The sequence below is a fragment of the Carassius carassius genome, chromosome 6 (assembly GCF_963082965.1).
Source record: "Carassius carassius chromosome 6, fCarCar2.1, whole genome shotgun sequence".
In the NCBI taxonomy this organism is placed as follows: domain Eukaryota; kingdom Metazoa; phylum Chordata; class Actinopteri; order Cypriniformes; family Cyprinidae; genus Carassius; species Carassius carassius.
In genome coordinates, this window is record NC_081760.1 from 2,159,236 (window position 1) to 2,177,500 (window position 18,265).

The 18,265-nt window shown below is 37.1% G+C and overlaps 1 protein-coding gene across 3 annotated transcripts in view; it reads right to left on the reverse strand.

Annotated features, from left to right (window-relative positions):
* LOC132142198 (paired box protein Pax-5-like) overlaps positions 1-18,265 on the reverse strand; it is a 44,309-nt gene that overhangs the window by 11,698 nt on the left and 14,346 nt on the right. For 2 of the 3 annotated variants that reach the window (XM_059551867.1, XM_059551868.1), the window contains exons 5-7: positions 17,628-17,753; positions 11,627-11,799; positions 4,409-4,538 (exon numbers count right to left, since the gene is read on the reverse strand). In XM_059551867.1, the coding sequence (XP_059407850.1) occupies positions 4,409-4,538; positions 11,627-11,799; positions 17,628-17,753 (429 nt within the window). The remainder of the gene's footprint in view (positions 1-4,408; positions 4,539-11,626; positions 11,800-17,627; positions 17,754-18,265) is intronic. The other variant, XM_059551869.1, reaches the window with a different exon arrangement.

Sequence of the window (18,265 nt, forward strand, 5' to 3'; positions counted from 1 at the left end):
ATCATCTCTCAGTCCGCACATGGTGCTGTTCTGTAGACTGAAGCCCATTCATCATAATAAAAAGCATCCCCTTCAACTCAGACACCGCTTAAGCCTCTGTAGGGCCTGTGAGAGGGAGTGAAACTTGAATACTGTATCAGAGATTAAAAAAGGGCGATAGAGAAGACAAGAGAAGGTTTAAGAGACTGAGGCAGGGTGAAGAATAACTCAGGACAGGTAACAGAGGGAAAGAGTGGAATGGAAAATGTACCCATCAGTTGTTGTGAAACATAAGTACTGTATGACTTTGGATAGATGCATTATTCAGCAGTAGCTTGTTCTATGTTTGCAGTTATAAAGCGAATGAGATGTGAGTTTTCATAGGTCAAATATCAGTCAAGAAGACTCATATTATGCATATTGTGAATATATGCACAGAACACCTTTGAGTCTTTGAGTGAGTCAACAGATTTATTCAAAAGTGCCAATTAATTTGGGAACAAACAAAATGAATGTAGAATAAGTCATTGACTCATTCACTCAACTCGGGCTAGATTCGTTAAAATACTGTTCTTCTTAACTGCTAGCTTTCTTCTTATTTTCTGAATTAAGAATAAAGTTAAGAATATTTTGTTGTCCCAAAACTACTTTTTGGAGAACATTCTTGAAACGATTATTTTAAAATGATTTCTTAACTTCTCTCTAAAGCAGATTTTGGGGAATCCAGCCACTGTTTCTCTCATTAACGCTGATTCTTTCATAAACGAAACATCACTTACCTAAGTTGTTCAGACACACACGATGGTTAGTTCTGCTTTGATGCTGTTTGGAACTATTTTACTTTGTGGAGGAATAACAGACAAAGTACATCATGTCAACTCTGTACTCTAAAATTCAAATTATTGAATATTAACCTTGCTCATTGAACTGTTTTATGAAAGCTATGTCATACTCTCAATCATGCCATTTTTCAAATACAATGCCTTCAGCCAAAATGCAGTGTTATTGCTTAATATACCAAAAGGGGCATGCAATCAAATGCATTGGGGAAAGTTGTCACATTTGAACTTTCCTTAAAATTTTCAGGAATATGTTAGCAATGGACAATACATGAAGCAGAAAAAATATAAAAAAAATAACATACCATTTAAAACATATCACTTGCCCCAATGAAAATGTAACTTGCCCAGACCTGACGCAGTTACACACACAGTCTCACACTCTCTGTTCTGCTGTTTGCCATGTTAGGTGACAGGAAGACATTAGTGAAGACTGGATAGTACAGTAATCCACTCTGGGTCAGTGGATAGGGCGACAGAGAGAGAGATGGACTCTTCAGAGGAAGAACAGACAAGGCCCAGTCCTCTGAGAGACGTTGTCAGAAGAGAGAAGAATGAAAGAGGGTAAACAGGGAAAATGTATGTGTATGTGTAGCAGATGCTTGTGTCACTTCCCAAACCCATTTCCATTTCTATACACTAAACAAAAGAGACTGTCCAAAATAATGTGTTTTTATTTATATTTTTAATCATTTGTGCATTCATGATTTGCATGATATCGTTTGTTAATTGATAAAAATTGATAGTCATCATAAACCATGCAACGTCAACTGGCGGCCCGCGGGCCAAATCCGGCCCGCCAAAGATTTCCATCCGGCCCCCAGAATAATACTTTATTCAGGAATAGCCTTGTAAGAGGAAAAAGTTTAGGGCTGGTCCGAATACCATTTTTTGAGCTTCGAAGCTTCGGTAGTAATGAACATTGACTATTCAAAGCTTCGGAAAGAGGGGCTGAACTTATTTTTCTCTCTAATAAAGGCAGGAATCTGTGTCTGTATTTCCGTTTGCATTTTTATTATTTCGAGAACCGTTCATCCAATCGACTTCACAAGGGAGTGCAGTGTAGCATTTGGTGCAATATAGATGGACACGGGAGACACAACACATTCAGAATTAATAAACTTTTAGTAAACTACAGTCAGAACAGCGCGAGTGGGAAGCGGCGCACCTCACGCGGGCAGGGCTACCAAGAACGGACACTGCACTAGTGATAGCTATAAAACGCACACACACAGGTCTGTTAAATTAAGCAATACTTTTAAGGTAGTCTAATATTTTTCTGACTAACAAATTGGCACAGTAAGGGTAGATTTAAATAAAGAAAAACGAAATTTAAATAAAGAAAAACTAAATTTAAATAAAGAAAAAAACGAAATTTACATAAAGAAAAACGAAATTTAAATAAAGAAAAACGAAATGAAGTTAAATTAAAAACGAGATTAATTTAGATTGATAATAACGGGTAAAAATGCTAATACATTTTGTTTCTATTACTCTATTTTCATCAATGTCAAAGCAACAAAACACAAGCTCAGACATGCACTTCGGTCCATTCAAACTCCGCTGTTCTACGCTCTAGCCAGAGAACACTCCCGTTGCGGGAACACGCGTCGGTTCTATTTCTAGCATGCACGCGTTTTCCGCGTGGCTCGATCGCGCCTGAGATGCGTGTCTCAGTGTGCAAACTCCAACCTGTTAAATATGGGAGCCAAAATAAAAACGGACACGCCACGCAGCTGAGACGCTCACACAGCCAGTGTGTGTCGCCGGCCTTATTCAGGGTGGAATGAGAACCGTTTCGCGGGGGATCCCATGTGCAAAAAAAAAAAGAAAGAAAAACGATTATTCGAATGTCAAATTTTCAAATCGAATACCAACCCACCGATCAACTTTTCGCTTAAGGCTCTTTAAGAGTGCCATTTTTCATTCAAATATATTCAGAAGGCCTTTCTTCTAGTGTTCTCCACAAACAACGACCTGCATGTGACAGTGATGGACAGCTTGACAGCCTCACAAATATGAAGCCTAAAATTTCGCTATCGAATTTTATTTTATATTATGAGTATCTGGCCCTTACAGTGTCTGCAGAGAAATATTCTGGCCCTTTGACAAATATAGTTGATGACCCCTGTCATAAACTATAAAATGTTAATGTGTCATTTGCCAATAGGGGGCGCCATTATGCAAACATGAGGTACGAGTCCCATTGTCTGTTCATATGGTCCATCATGAGAAGAGCTCTGTGTGTAATTAATTCTGGCTTTCTCTCCTTCCACACACACAGACACACACACACACACACACACACACACACACAGTCGAGATGTACAGGTTTTGCTCTACCTTGTCAGATGGTGCACAAATCCCAATTCCATGATTCCCTCGTTAGGGCTCCTGTCCAAGCAGCTCTTAATTAGCAATCCCTTACTCCCAAATGGAGTGAGCAAGTAAGGGAGAGCGGGAGACGTGTATATAGTAATTACAGGTCTCCATCCTCTCCCTCTGTCCCTCAGGAGATAGAATCTGGATCTGAATCACTGAGCACTGTTTAACACGTCTGATAATAACACTCTCATCTCACCTCTGAGCTGCCCACAGCAAGCTGATCTACAATCAGGTGGTTCTAATTCATATTCAGCTGATAATTCATATTCCGCTCTAATACAGAGGAAGCCTAGCAGATCTCAAATCAGCACTTCAGGTGTTAGCAGACTGGAAAGAATCTAGTAACCTATACATCTGATATCTTCATTTTATGATAAAAGTCATGTTTTACAGAATTGGTTCGTGGGTTTATGTATTATAGTAATGGTATATGTTTCTTAAACTTCTGGCTTTTTTATGTTCCAGAGATTGATCTCTCTCTCTCTCTCTCTCTCTCTCTCTCTCTCTTTGGAAGAGAGAAACTTGTTTTGGAAACCTTTTACCATATTTTAAATTTTTTTTCTAGTATCATTTTACATAGAAATTAATTCATTATTCATTACAGGTTTATATATTATTTAATTGTGTTTATATTGAATACATTAAGTGCTAGCTATGAAAATGTCTTAGCATGACAAAAATTTGTCTGCCTTTTAATTCCAAAATGTTAAAAAGTATATAGTCATTTCCATATCCGTGAGATTTCACTAGTTTAAGCCTAAATGTTTTTTTGTTGTTGTTGTTTTTTTTTTTTTTGTTTTTTTTGCTTTTTATCCACTAAACAGAGCTTGTTTTAGCCAGGGAATAAAAAAAAAGAAAAAGCAAATATGAGTTCATGTCTTAGTATTGCAATTTTTTTTTTGGTGCCATTGAATAAAAAAGGTACTTTTCTCATTCTACTCATTTTACAACATTTTCTCTCACAATTAAGACTTGTCTTTTCATGGTTGCACGTTTATATTTCACAATTGTTTATATTTTCACATCTTGCAATTCTGATGACTTAAAATTTCAGTGTTGATTTATAAGTACATTATTTTAATCTTTTTTCTTCTTCTTCTTTTTTTTTGTCTGTGTGTTCAAACAACAGCTGATATTATTTCAAAGACATTTCAGCACTGAAGGTCATCAGGCAAGCACTACTGTGAAAACTACAGTTTGCTCACCAGACACAAGTGGATATGATTGAGGACCTGCAACAGTGGAACCCAGTTCTGCTCCCGTCTGATTGGCCAAGCTGTTCTTCATCTCCTCCAATCCGCCAGCCAAAGATGCCATAGCCGAGTAATCGGGTGTCTATGGAAAGAGATTTCATTATATGGCTACAATGGAAGAAAATCAACTTTATGAAATTACTTTGTATGTTAACCCTCATCTTTGTGTTTGTGCTCCACAGGTGCATAGTAACCAGTAATGAGTAGTGGTGGCGTACATCCATGATGTATATGGCTGACCCCGCTTGTGTGCTTTCATGATCAGTTACCTACAATGATCTCTGTCCCACCCCACACCCACAGTGATTCATCTCCATTGGCGGTAATGGGGTTTGTCACTCAGGTGTGGAAGTGGTTTGATGGCAGAGTTTGGGAAGTGGCTGGTGCTTCTGTTTTAGTCCAGGAGGAGGTTATTAATAACCCTGATTAGGATTGAATTAACCCCAACAAAATCCTGATGTAGTGCTCACAAGATTTCAAACTCCCTGGTAGCCTTTCAGAAAGGCATTCTTCAGATTTTGGTAACCCAGAATGAATAAAAGAGACATAAGCTGAACTACAGTATACTGCAGACAAATAAGCATGATCAAAAACTTCAGTGACTGTATTTTTCCTTCAAATTACAAGGTGAGAGAGAAGGGCTGCAACAGATTACACAACTCATGTGTTAGATCGTATTACTGCATTCATTACTGCATACAAATTCACTGTATAAATTATAAATAGATTAATCTTTATTGAAAGTTGTGCTTTGTTGTTAGATTAACATGAGTGACACAGACAGCAGCAGGTTTTTAAAGGCTTCTGTCCCTTTAAGAACGATTGCACGGATCTCTATACAAATGTGATTTCTTTCTCCATTGTTTATGTTCACGTAAGACATAACCAACTGTTTTTACCAGAATACTTGCTGAGACGGCTATTTTGAGAGCATTTTGTGTTTATGTGTCCGTTCAAGCTCAAGAAGATGCGAAAGAGGAATAAATTCTGTATTCGTACGTTGTATGAAACGATGCTTTTTGGTTGCCCAACTGGAAGATGCAATAGTCCTGGGATGTCAGGCTAGTGATTTTGCCAGCCCTGTTATGGTACACATTCCCCTTGCTGTTACCGTACAGTTACATCATAACATTACTGTAAATACATTTTAAGTTACAAGTAGGCTTGTGCTGTTTTACTGAGAATACGAATCCTCTTATGGATTTTAGTGCATGTCTGCCCATCTGTATTTGTACTCCTAAAAGTTACTCATTTAAAATCTGCAGCCTTTCCCTTCAGGGAAATGATCAAATGAGTCACTCAACTCTATGAATCAGTCAAAGTGATTCTTCATTGAACCACAGCCCATAGGGCTTACATTTACATTGGTGGTTATTTATATTTAATTGTGCTTTTTAAAGACAGTATTCTACATCTCAGTACTCTAACAATGGGAAAAAAAGATTAATAGAACCTAAATATATTGAGTGTTGATAACAAAATAATTTCCTTTGCCATTTTAGTTTAAAATAATCAAAAGTGACAGTGAAGACTTAGTGAAGGCTTATATTGCTACAAAAACTTTTCTAAATAAATGCTGTTCTTTCAAATTTTCTATTCAACAAAGAATCCTAACAAATGAAAAGCTTATTTGTTCAGCTTTCATATGATGTATAAATCTCAATTTTGATAAATTGACCCTTATGACTGGTTTTGTGGACCAGGGTCACAGCCAGTGAGCCGCGACCACAAAACCAGTCTTAAATAGCTGGGGTATATTTGTAGCAATAGCCAAAAAAAACATTGGGTCAAATTATCATTTTTTTCTTTTATGCCAAAAATCATTAGAATATTTTTGATTAGTAATTTACTTTGGACAACTTTAAAAGTGATTTTCTCAAATTGTTTTATCTCTACCAAATAATAAATAAATATTGTTCTAGCCTAACAAACCATACATCAATGAAAAGCTTATTTATTCAGGTTTCATATGATGTATAAATCTAAATTTTGAGAAATTGACCCTTATGACTGGTTTTGTGGTCCAGTGACACCAATATAAGCACAACTGTTTTCAACCATTTTTATCAATATTTAACATAAGCACTAAACCAAATCAGCACATTAGAAAGATTTCTGAAGGATCATGTGACACTGAACTGAAGACTGGAGTAATGATGCTGAAAATTCAGCTTTGAGCACAGAATTAATTAAAAAAGAAAGTTTTTTTTTCATGTAAAATATAAAATTTTACTGTATTTTTGATCAAATGTATCAATTTTATCTGCTTTATATTGCTTTAACATATGGTGAGCATAATACACTTTTCAAAAACAGATAAAAAACTTTCTAACCCTAAACTTTTGAACAACGGTGTGACTAAAGTCTATTTATTTATTTATGTATGTATGAAATAAAAGTCTTCACTAGAATTATAAACGAAAACCACAACTTTTAAATCCTTTTCTAACGATGTAGGCAGAGTGTTTGTGTGTGAATGTGTGTGTGTATCCCAGTGACTTCTTAAACACCTCATGGTTCATCACAAGAGAGAGAGCAGTAGACTGTGACTTCACCAAACTTCCTCTCTCTCTCTCTCTCTCTCTCTCTCTCTCCATCCCTGACTCCTTTCCACTGTCTATTTCTCTGTTTCAGTCATTTAGTGTGAGAGGTATTTCCTCTCTATTTTATGCGACTCGCCTCCTCATCATGTGTGTATGTAGATGGGAAGGTTAGCACTAGTAATTGGCGATTATGAAGTTTGGCCTTGCCTTTGACAGAATCCTAGTGAAGATGGATTATTCTCATTTTAGCTTGTAAATGTTGTCAATTCTGAAGCTATGCAACCCATCAGCGCCCATGATGCACAAACACACACATCTCACATATTGGCACAGTGCCCACACACACACACACACACACACACACACACCACAGCTGAGGCAAAGATTGGAGAGAGGCCAGACGTTGAGAGAGAGAAAGATAAATATTAATAAAAGTATAAAGTAAAGGGGTTGGTAAAATAAACTGAGATGAAAATAAGAAAATCAGTGTTAAAGACACAATGTTTTTTTTTTGTTTTTTTTTACTTAATAACAATTGTCTGAAACTTCATCTGTATTCCTTGCTCTCTCGATTTCTCTCTGGGGTCACAGTTTTCTCGGGGGTCATTTTTGACACAGCTCCTCTGTAATGGCTCTCCTCTCTTTGCACATCAATAACAGATGAGACCCTAATCGCCCGACACCAAAATAATTTCACCCCAACCTGCAGCCGCATTTACATAATAGTATTTCCTCTCAGGCACTCTTTCTCTCTTCCATTCCCTCTATCTCCCTTCCTCTATTTTCCCCTCAGCTTGTACCTATTGTCTCTTAAAAGAGCCTGTAAACTGCACTATGTGTGTGTGGGACTGAGAAAGAGTGAGGAAGGTATTTAGCAGTGCATGCAGTATTAAATGAGCCTGACTGGCAGAGAGACATTTATTGGTGCCATGACTCTCAGCGTGTTTAACACCCACACTCGCCATTCTAAATGCTTTATTTGAGACATTGATTCTGTACCTTTTTTGCTAAAATATTATATATAGGGGACATAGTTTTACCAAAAATTGAAGCTTCTGTAATTATAACCTTCTCTCTCTCTCTCTCTCTCTCTCTCTCTCTCTCTCTCTCTCTCTCTCTCTCTCTCTCTCTCTCTCTCTCTGGGTCTGGTTGAGTAATTAGTTCAGTGTAAGGGTTGTTGGGCTGTTGATGTTTCTCTAACAATGTAAGGAGATGGAAAGAGGAAGAGGAAGATTTAAATGAAATGACTCTCACGGGCATGCACTGTTTTATATGCTCCCCCTTGAAGTGCAGGACACTAATTAATAGATCTGCTGGTGCTAAATGGTCTTTCCAGCACCACAAACTGAGAGATGGAGAGAGCAAATGAGAGGAGAAGTGGAAAGAAATGTAAAAGAGGCGGAGAAAGGGCGCAGGAGGATGAAACATGAGAAAAGAGATGTCATCACTCTTTAATAGATACAGCTTGATTGCAAATTTATGGGTGGAGACTTATATGCACTGTATATACATAAGCAGATCTATCTATTTATATAGAGAGATATTCTTGCTTTGTATGTAAGACTTCTATACATAAAGAGTTTTGATCTTTGATTATCTTCACCTCTACTTTTGCAATTATTTGTGAATACAAGTTTCCTAGTCGAAAACTGGTCATGAATGTCCTCTTAAATCGTGTTTACAACATCACTCACATTGTGTTTGTAATCGCAACATTTGCAAACTATTCTACCTTTGCAACATGTTGATTTTAAATAAAGAGTGAAGATTTTATAAAAGCTGAATGTAAATGCATACAATTACGTTTAACACAAAATGCATAAAATGACAGTTTGTTGGTCACAGAGCACATTTTCTGCAGAAATCTAAAAGCCATTGGGAAAATCCTGCTTTTTGCCAATGCTAACCGGTAGGCCTACAAAAATATGTCATCCCTGCAGATTTTATATTTCCAAATAATACTGCTACTTCTAAATAGCCTAAAGATGCTTTGTGCACATGAGTTATATTTACAAAATCTACCAGTAGGAGTTAACGTGTTGAATTTGTGAAGTTAGAAAGTTGCAGAAGTTCAGAATATGTCTCATGAGTTCTGAACGTTACGAAGCATTTTCACAGAACATCTAACTCTTTTATTTTAAAAGAGCAGGGAAGAGTCCAATTTAATGATTTAACATTTTAAAATGAGAGGCACTTAATAAAGAGAAATAAATAATAATACAAAAAAACATTATTGTACGGTACATGTTGTAATCTATTTTCAGATTGTTATAGTTTTTTTTATACTAAAAAGTGAAACTGCTATTGCATTAAGGCACCTAGTATGACAGTTTAAAGTTCCTTTCACTGGCCTGATTTACTGTAAACAGTTTGTTTTGTTATTAAATGGTAATATCACACCGCTTTTATATATAATGTACAGTGGTTATAGAAAACAATCACCTCCCTTTAAAATAATCACATTTTGTTGCATTGCAGCCTAACATGAAGATGGACATGTTTTTGTTTTATGTAGCTGTATTTACTCAGTGCAACTTATAACATCCAAGTGAAAGATAGAACACCAACATACAAAAAATAACAAAAACAGAATCAGTTGGAAAAAGTATTGCCCCCTCATAAAAATGACTTGTAAACTCAATCAGGTGTAGTTAATCATCTTCTCAACGGCACACAAAGCCATTTGACTTTCATCTTTAATGAAGCTTAGATGTGCAAAGTTAGTAGAGACAAATCCCAACCAACTAAAGGCAGTAATTAAAGCAAAGGGTGCTTCAACAAAACGGTGTCCGTCTTCATTTCAGTCTGCAAAGCTGTAAAATGTAGTTAATTTAAATGGGAGTGTTTATGTTCTATACACACTGTATAAAATTGAGCACTCATGGATCTTAATCTAATCAGCGGCTATCGAGAAAGGAATAAAGTCCCAAGTTCATTTCCTGCCCCTAGAAGACACAAACACACTCGAAAAGAGTCGAGCTCTCCATCATTTCTCTCTCCTTCAGCAGCATTCAGACTGTCAGTGGAGGGAAAGCCACCTGTCAGTCACTCACACAAGACCACTTAGCATATGTATCTCTCGTGTCTAAAAAACAGACGGCACAAAACTCCCAGCTCTCATTTTTTCTGATCATTTGTGCCACAACAAACCTGACTCGCACACACCCAAGGGATGTGGATTGACCCTAAGGTTAATGCCCTGCTCAGTGACCTCTGACCTTGCCAGCCTCAGCGCTCAGTGGTGAAATGGACTGAGGAATTATGGGGTCTTTCAGACAAGTCTATAGAACTCTGACACTGGCCTGAATGGATGAGTGACGTCTTTGACTGCCTTTCCTTGTGATCGATTTTTATGCATCACACTTTATGCATCTGTCTGTGTATACAACTGTACTTTTGCATGTTATCTGTAATATGTCAGCGTGTCAAGCCATACTGCAGTCATACTGCAAACACAAACCTAGTTTTGACCAGAATGGAGGAAACCAAAGATATTTAGTAAAAATGTTAGTCTAAAACGCTGTAGCGGAAATATTCCATTTGCAGTTTTTCCAGTTTGGTCAAGTCGCAGATCATTTGCTTTAAACTAAAAATGTTGACGTCATGTACCCTCCTTTACATCATTCTACATTTTGGTAACTATTTTTTAGCGAAGACAAAATTTCATTAATGTCATACTGTCAAAGCTGCTATTTTTCATTTAATGAATGTGTAGTATCATAACTGGTTAAAAACTTTTCTGAAAATATATATATTTTTAAAAGAAGTCTCATGCTCACCGAGGCTGCATTTATTTGATCATAAATACAGTAAAACGGTAATACCGTGAAATATTATTACAAATAACTGTTATGTGTTTTAATATATTTTAAAATGTAATTTATTTCTTTGATCAGCAGCCATTACTTCAGTCCTCAGCATTAAATGACCCTTCCAAAAACATTCTAATATATAGATTTTTTGCTCAAGAAATATTTCTTATCAATGTAAGAAAATGCAATATTTCTTATCAATGTAAGAAAATGCATATGCAACAAAAGTTTAAAAGAACAGCATTTATTTAAAAAATAAATATTTTGTTAACATTATAAATGTCTTTACTATCACTGTCGACCAATTTAATGCATTTCTTCTAAAAAAAGTATTAATTTCTATGCAATTCTAATGTTATTTATTTTAAGCAGTTAAAAGAAGAGTGACTGAGGCCAAAAGCTCACTAGAACATAAACAAAATGAAAAGTGAACATTAATGAAACATCGCCTCATCATGCTTTAAAAAAAAAGGAAAAAAAAGACTTAAGAATCTATCTGATGTGGTCACTTGGAAAACAACATTATGCCATGTGTATAGGTAACTTTTGCAAACTAATGAACAAGTGTGCTGGGACTTAACCTCAGCCAAAAACTCTATAGAGCAGACATCAGCACCATTGGGGTCAAAGCCCCAGCATAAGCTCAGAGAGGTGAAAGGTCAGTGTTAGCTTCAGTGTGGGGGCGCATAGGTCAACAGCAGGGTTGGGACAGGGTCAAGCGATACTGGCAGCCAGGCAAGGGCAAGCATGAGCTTTCAGAGGAGGTGCGCACAACCAGCGTGGCAGGATACACACCCCTACCCCCCAGCCCTTACCTTGAAGCTGCTGCTGTCAGGTACGGGGTAAATGTCAGGATAGGGCTGTCGATCAAAGACATGGTCCAATACCTCGAGCTGCTGCGGTGTAAAGAGTTCTCCTCGCATCTGCTTCCGCAGGAAGTCCCGCCCTGAATGGGCGTGGCCATTCATCAATGGAGAATCCTGTAGAGCTGGAGAGAGATTCAAACAGATTTCATAAAGAAGCAATATAAAGTACAATGTAACATTTACAAAAGTAGGACATTTCAGAATTAGAGTGCTTATCATGCATAAGCATGGGTTTTAGATGTAGTGAAAATAACTAATCAAGCTGTAGTTGTTTGCAGGTGAACAAGGTCCTTATCTGATGTCAGTAGTGTAGCAATGTATAAAGCACTGCTCACACATAAGTCAATTTCATCCAAATGCAACAAAGTCATGTGACTATCTTGAAAATGAGTCAAATCCACATAGGGAACTCCTGATGGTACGGATTCCAATTGGAGTGACTATATTTCGCACCCAAAATTTTGACCAGAAATGGTAAATGGTGAATTCATTAGTTTTATTGTTAGTTCATGGTAGTTAACATGTTAACATATGGGTGCTGCTTCAACTTCAGGCACTGTATTTTGACATATATCTATATTATATACATTCACTTCAATCTCATTTGTTACAACATATTTTTGGTTATCTGAAACTCTTTAGTGACACTAATTACTTCAATTACTTCACAATCATACATCACAAAAAAGTACTACATTCACCAAGTTTAGCATTGTCACATGACCTACAGCATCAGTCGCTTTACTTCCACACACACACACAAAAAATATTTATTTCTTTTTGTCATCATGATCGTTAGCTTTCTTGTACTTTTCTGGAAACTAACATACAGAGACTCAAGCACACATACAGGCACACAAACACAGATTCCTGGACTTGTGTTCTCCTCTTTGAGTGAGTCTTAAGGCAACGCGTGAGTCAGTTATTAGTGAGCTGTTGAGTTTCTGAAGAGACAATTATAAGAGCTGAGAAAGCCACAGCCCTCAAATGATTACAGGGAGAGAAAAAGATAGAGAGAGAGGGATGAAAAAAGAAGAATAGAAACGAAAATCCCTGATATAGAGCCAATTCATTTCTTCAAAATGCCTCTGAGATGTTATTCTAGGGAGTTAGAGTCAGAGGCCAGAGCAATCCCCACAAGACGAGAAAGACAGATACGGAGGGATAGAAGGATAAAATGACAGGCAGACAAAGCAGCTATCCAAACATTCCCTTTTCCTCCTTCATTTGAACACAGAAATCGATGCATTTGAATGGAAATTCAGATCCAGTTTACTGCAGTCTGCAGTTATTTAAAAGAAAGATCTGATAGTCTCTGACTTGCTGATGGCGTGCAGGTCCCATGTGTCCCTAATACACCTCAGCATCACGACTTACCTCAACAAAGCCTAAACGCTCTCACACACACACACACACAGAGAGAGAGAGAGAGAGAGAACACAGAGAGAGTGTATGATCTCCAGTGTTTTGACCCTCTTAATCCCAGCGGTCAGTGTGTCTGATAGAATTCAATTGATCAATCATGTCTGTGAGATGGCACCATTTCAGCAGGTTTATTGCTTTCCACTATTCTCAAAGACTGTCCGCCAACAACACACACACACACACACACACACACACAAAAGATGTCTGAAAGTGTGCATCAGCGCACATACATTGGTTGTAAAAAAATGTCAGTTTGTAAACTGCCGCTCTCTGGACTATTTGTGTGCATTGTTGTTGATTTATGCATCAGGTGAGTGAAAATGCATTTATTTATCATTTTTCCAATTTAATATGACATTTGTTTCATGACAAATTATGTTATCACCTAAAAATTTAATTTAGTGTAATTTACATGAAATTCTGAAGTTCTTTGTAATTGGTTGCCCCCCTTTTCTTTCAAAGACAGGAGCACTCAAGTTGGCATGAATTGCACAAGTTTGATTATGTCGATCATATGAATCTGCATATGGGCATCTTTCACCCTTAGCTAAACACAAGTGAATGTGTCTGTACAATGTCACATAATTCCTATTATTTCCACTTAAACTGTTGCTGCTTCAGATGTCTTAAAACATCCATATCCTTGTGGAATCACTTTAACTTGTAAAAGCATAGCCATTGAGTGTCAGAACAATGTTATGGATTGTTATTATTACACAGATACGTGTTTATCTGTGACTGTTCATGTGTGTGTCATGCGTGTAACTCTTTCACACTGTCAGCCACCGTGTGTGAAATGCAATTTCGGACAGAACTGGAAGCCCACCCAGCCATATCAGAGCAAAACAGAGACAAAAAGAAGAGAGGTCGCCAATAAAGATATTTTTCACCAAATTTAAATTAATATAGCATACCAGCATCACGTTTAACCAACCTTCAAGACCTTCACAGACTTATTGGATTTATGTATTCAGATGCTGGCCAGTGTTTCTCTGGCCTTTTGTCTTTCAGCCTCTGAACCTGCTTTAGGGAACCACTCTCTGTAACCAGTCACAATACAGTCCAGCTGCATTCAGGGTTAACCCCACTATACACACACACACACACACACAGAAGAGGCATCTTTCTTGCTTCAAAAGCAGAGACAATTGCAACAATGAGATCACTGTTGTGCCCCTCTGTCTCTTTCCGTCTTCCTCTCTCTTTCTCTCAGGGGTGAGTTTGAAGGTTTTTTGGGAGCACAGAAAACTGCTCAGTGGATTCCTTGTGCACTTGATGCATATAGTGTGTGTGTGTGTGTGTGTGTGTGTGTGTGTGTGTGTGTGTGTGTGTTTCAACCTTGACAGATCAAAGTATCAGTCTCTGAAAGGGGGATACCAACCTTTAACAAATCCCACTGTTATCATCTATCCCCTATCCTCCCTCTCATCTCTTGCTCCACCTCTCTTTCACAATCCCCACCTTATTAAACATTTCCTCTATCTTCCATTCAGAATATTCCACAGAATTAAAGCGATAAAAATGCCTGAAATAAAATTATGAACAAATTAAAAATGACATCTGTCTTGATGATGTCCACTGTGGATACAAACATCCAGATCTCGTTTGTTAAATTTAACAGAATAACAACTATCTTTTTTTTTTTTTTGCCTTTTTACCTTCACGTTTTGAAGCTGTTACCTTTAAGAAATGTTACTTTATTGTTTCAGGGGGCAAAGAGAACATTGTCCAACCCATCTGGACAGTACCACAGGCCTCCTGTCTTTCTTTATTCTGTTTCTCCTCTCCTCCACTCCTCCGCTCATCCGTTCTTCCTCTGTTCAGAGACAATGGGCAGACACAATGCTTCTGTTCTAGAGGCCCCACAAGTCAAGTTCTCTCTTTCAGATCACTTCCCCTGGGTCAAAGGGCATCAGTGGGCTTTCCCAAAACACACACACACATACTAGGCCATCCAAACCCTCTGGTACATCCTTTCCTGCTTGTGTGCAGCTGGAAATCATAGTGTCTTGCTTCACCAAACATGCATTTTGTCTCCCTTTCTGAAAGCATTACCACTCAGCATAGAAATTATGTATTATTATGTAATTATTAGCTCTGTATGTTTTTAATTCACTAAAAAGAACTGTTTCATAAGACTTCTTCACTGCAGGAATCTGTCTATACTGGTCACACTGTATGTTTATGGTTCAATATGAAGAAATGGCACATAAGCGACTTTTGTTTCAGGAATCAGTCAACACTGGTTGTGCCTATGTTATGTTTCCACTACAAAGAATAAGCATCTTTCCTTTCAGGAATCATTTACACTGGTTGTGCTGTATGTTTTTGATTCACTGGTGCACTCATTGCGTTATGTTTCTTTTCATATGCAGTTTGCATGCAAAAACATTTCTTTCCTTTTTTGAGGTACTTTGTCTTGTTATCGTTTCACATTCAATACAAATGGAAAACTCACATTGGAATATGATTTATTTTGCTGTAAATCTGGTGAAGAGGTCTTTCCCATGCTCACAAAATCACGCACAGTCTGGACACTCCTTAATGTGCCTTATCCAAGCAGTGTAGGCTACTATAGCAGCTAAAACTATCACTCATGTTACTTTATGCCTTCAGCAAACCCATGTGATCGTCCCTCGCTGCAGACACGCTCACATACTGCAAAACATCACAGCACTGACCACCCGCAGTTTCACCATGTCAATTAAACACACAAATTAATTTAGTCACCCTCCCTCGCTGCTGGATGTGATGTGTTGCATTAATTAAAGTGACAGACGTTGGCCTAATTAGACCTTAGATGAACGATGATGTGTGTGTGTGTGTGTGTGTGTGTGTGTGTCCAGCTAAGCAAGTAGTCATCTTACAAAGTTAAATTATGTTTCTTTGCATCTATAGTTATGCATGTTGTTAATTTTACCTTCAGTATTATTGTATTATATTAAATAGAGTATACTAATTTTTTTTTTAATAGTAAAAGAATAGCAATCCTGTGGCAAACACCTGTCAATTGGTTATCAGCAAATTCCTGATAAAAAAAAAGGTGAAAAACTGTAATAGATGTAACAAGGCATTTTAAGTAATGTTACAGTAAAATAATGTTAAATGCTCAGACTTCGGAAAAGTTACCTTTTAATGTGCAGTAAAAAAAATGTTAACTGATATTCTCACAATGCATGAGAATTTACAATTGATGATATTTTAAATGATTATTCCTGTTGGTTTTTTATTTCAATTATGTACATTAGAGTTTTGTGTTACATCTTATATTGCATATGTTTATTGCATTATTTTAGTGTCAGTTGTATAGCTGTCAAAACATTTATTCTTTACATTTACATATAACTACATATATATTATTGCAAAAATAATGGACGGTTTCAGTGCCAATAACATAAACAAACGTTACTGCGCATGCATGCTTTTGTAGACTTCCAAACAGAATCAATAACAACAGCTAAATAGTCCCTCAAGAGTAGATTATTTTTGATAACAAGCAAAATATGTTTGCTGCATAAACAGCATTACTGAAAATGCAAATTCATTCTCTGCCAGCAGGAGGTTCATTAAAGCGGGAGGAACAGAGGTTGCCCAGTAACTGCTGTACGCAAAACAGCGCTGAGCTCACAAACGCTGCTTTATCAGGAGTATAACTTGCAAGATGAAATGAAAATTACAATTAAAATTTAATAGACTAATTAAAGATAGACTTCCTTCAGACATACAGTGATATAAAAACACCCACACCACGTTTAGATTTTTTACACGTGCAGTACATGCTCATGTTTATTCAATGAAGCCTTTTGGAAAATTTGTCAGTTTTAATATTATGAGCGCCACAAATAAATAAATGTATGGGAAACACATCCCATAGCACAACCACCTGCTCCCAACTTCAGTCTACTCATCACCTTAACTTTAATTGCATTTATAGACTGGTGTCTTTATTTTTTACTGGTTTGTGTGTGTGTGTGTGTGTGTGTGTGTGTGTGTGTGTGTGTGTGTGTGTGTGTGTGTGTGTGTGTGTGTGAGAGAGAGAGAGAGAGAGAGAGTGTTTGTGCATGTGTGAGTGACATCTGGAGTCCCTCATGTACTACAGGGGTCTGCCAAGCAATGGCTTTTTAATAGACACATGTGCGCAAACACACGCGTGCACACATCCACATGCACACGCTGTGCCTCCCCTGGATAGAGATGTTTATCTAAGACGTGCCAGCGGTGTCCGATCCCCCTCCTGCTCTGATGCATCTGTCAATGTTCAGCAACTTCCATCTGTGCTTGTGTGCATGTGTGTGTGTGCACTGAAATGATTTTGTGCATAGGAATGAAAGAAAGAATGAAGAACAACGAATATAGGATGTAATTGATTTTTTTGTTCTGTAATTGCTTGTAGAGAGAATGTCTTAGTTACTAAATGTCTTGCGTGTAATAAACTAGCTCTGTGATGCAACAGCATTAATAATACTTGAGGCTAAGATAAGAGTGAGTCAATGCTCACAAAAACATAGCACACATTTAGACCTACTTTCATCTCTTTTCCGCTTGCTTGCATCGGCAGGTGAGCTGATTCCCAGAATTCCACTGATGGAGTAGGAGGAGCCTGCAGCGTCGCTGGTTACTGCGGATACCTGGGTCACTGCCACTGTAGAGGCTAGAAAGTTACAGAGAGGTAATGAAGACACACATGAACATGGTGGATATGATTATTGACGCTCATTGCACTGACAGGACATTCACTTTGGACTATATATATGATGACAATTTGGAGTGTCCATGATGAAGAAAAATCTTTCCAAAAATAAGTTTAAAATTCTTACATCTTGTGTTCGCAATATTTTTCCAAGCTAAATTTCATGAATAAATATTATGATTAATTAATTAATTAATAGCATTCTACAACCTAAACTAATCTTGTTTAAACTATAAACCTTAACACACTTTTCTAATGTTCCGCAGGTGTTCTTTCTATGATATAATTTTCTGTTTTAAGATTTTTGACTGCCTTCTGGTTGAACCTATTTTTAGATGCACAAAATGGCAAACTTATGGCATAATACTTAAAGGAATAGTTTGGGTTACCATTGACTTTTGTTTTAAATAAAGTTAAATTATAATAAAATAAAATAAAATAAAATAAAATAAAATAAAATAAAATAAAATAAA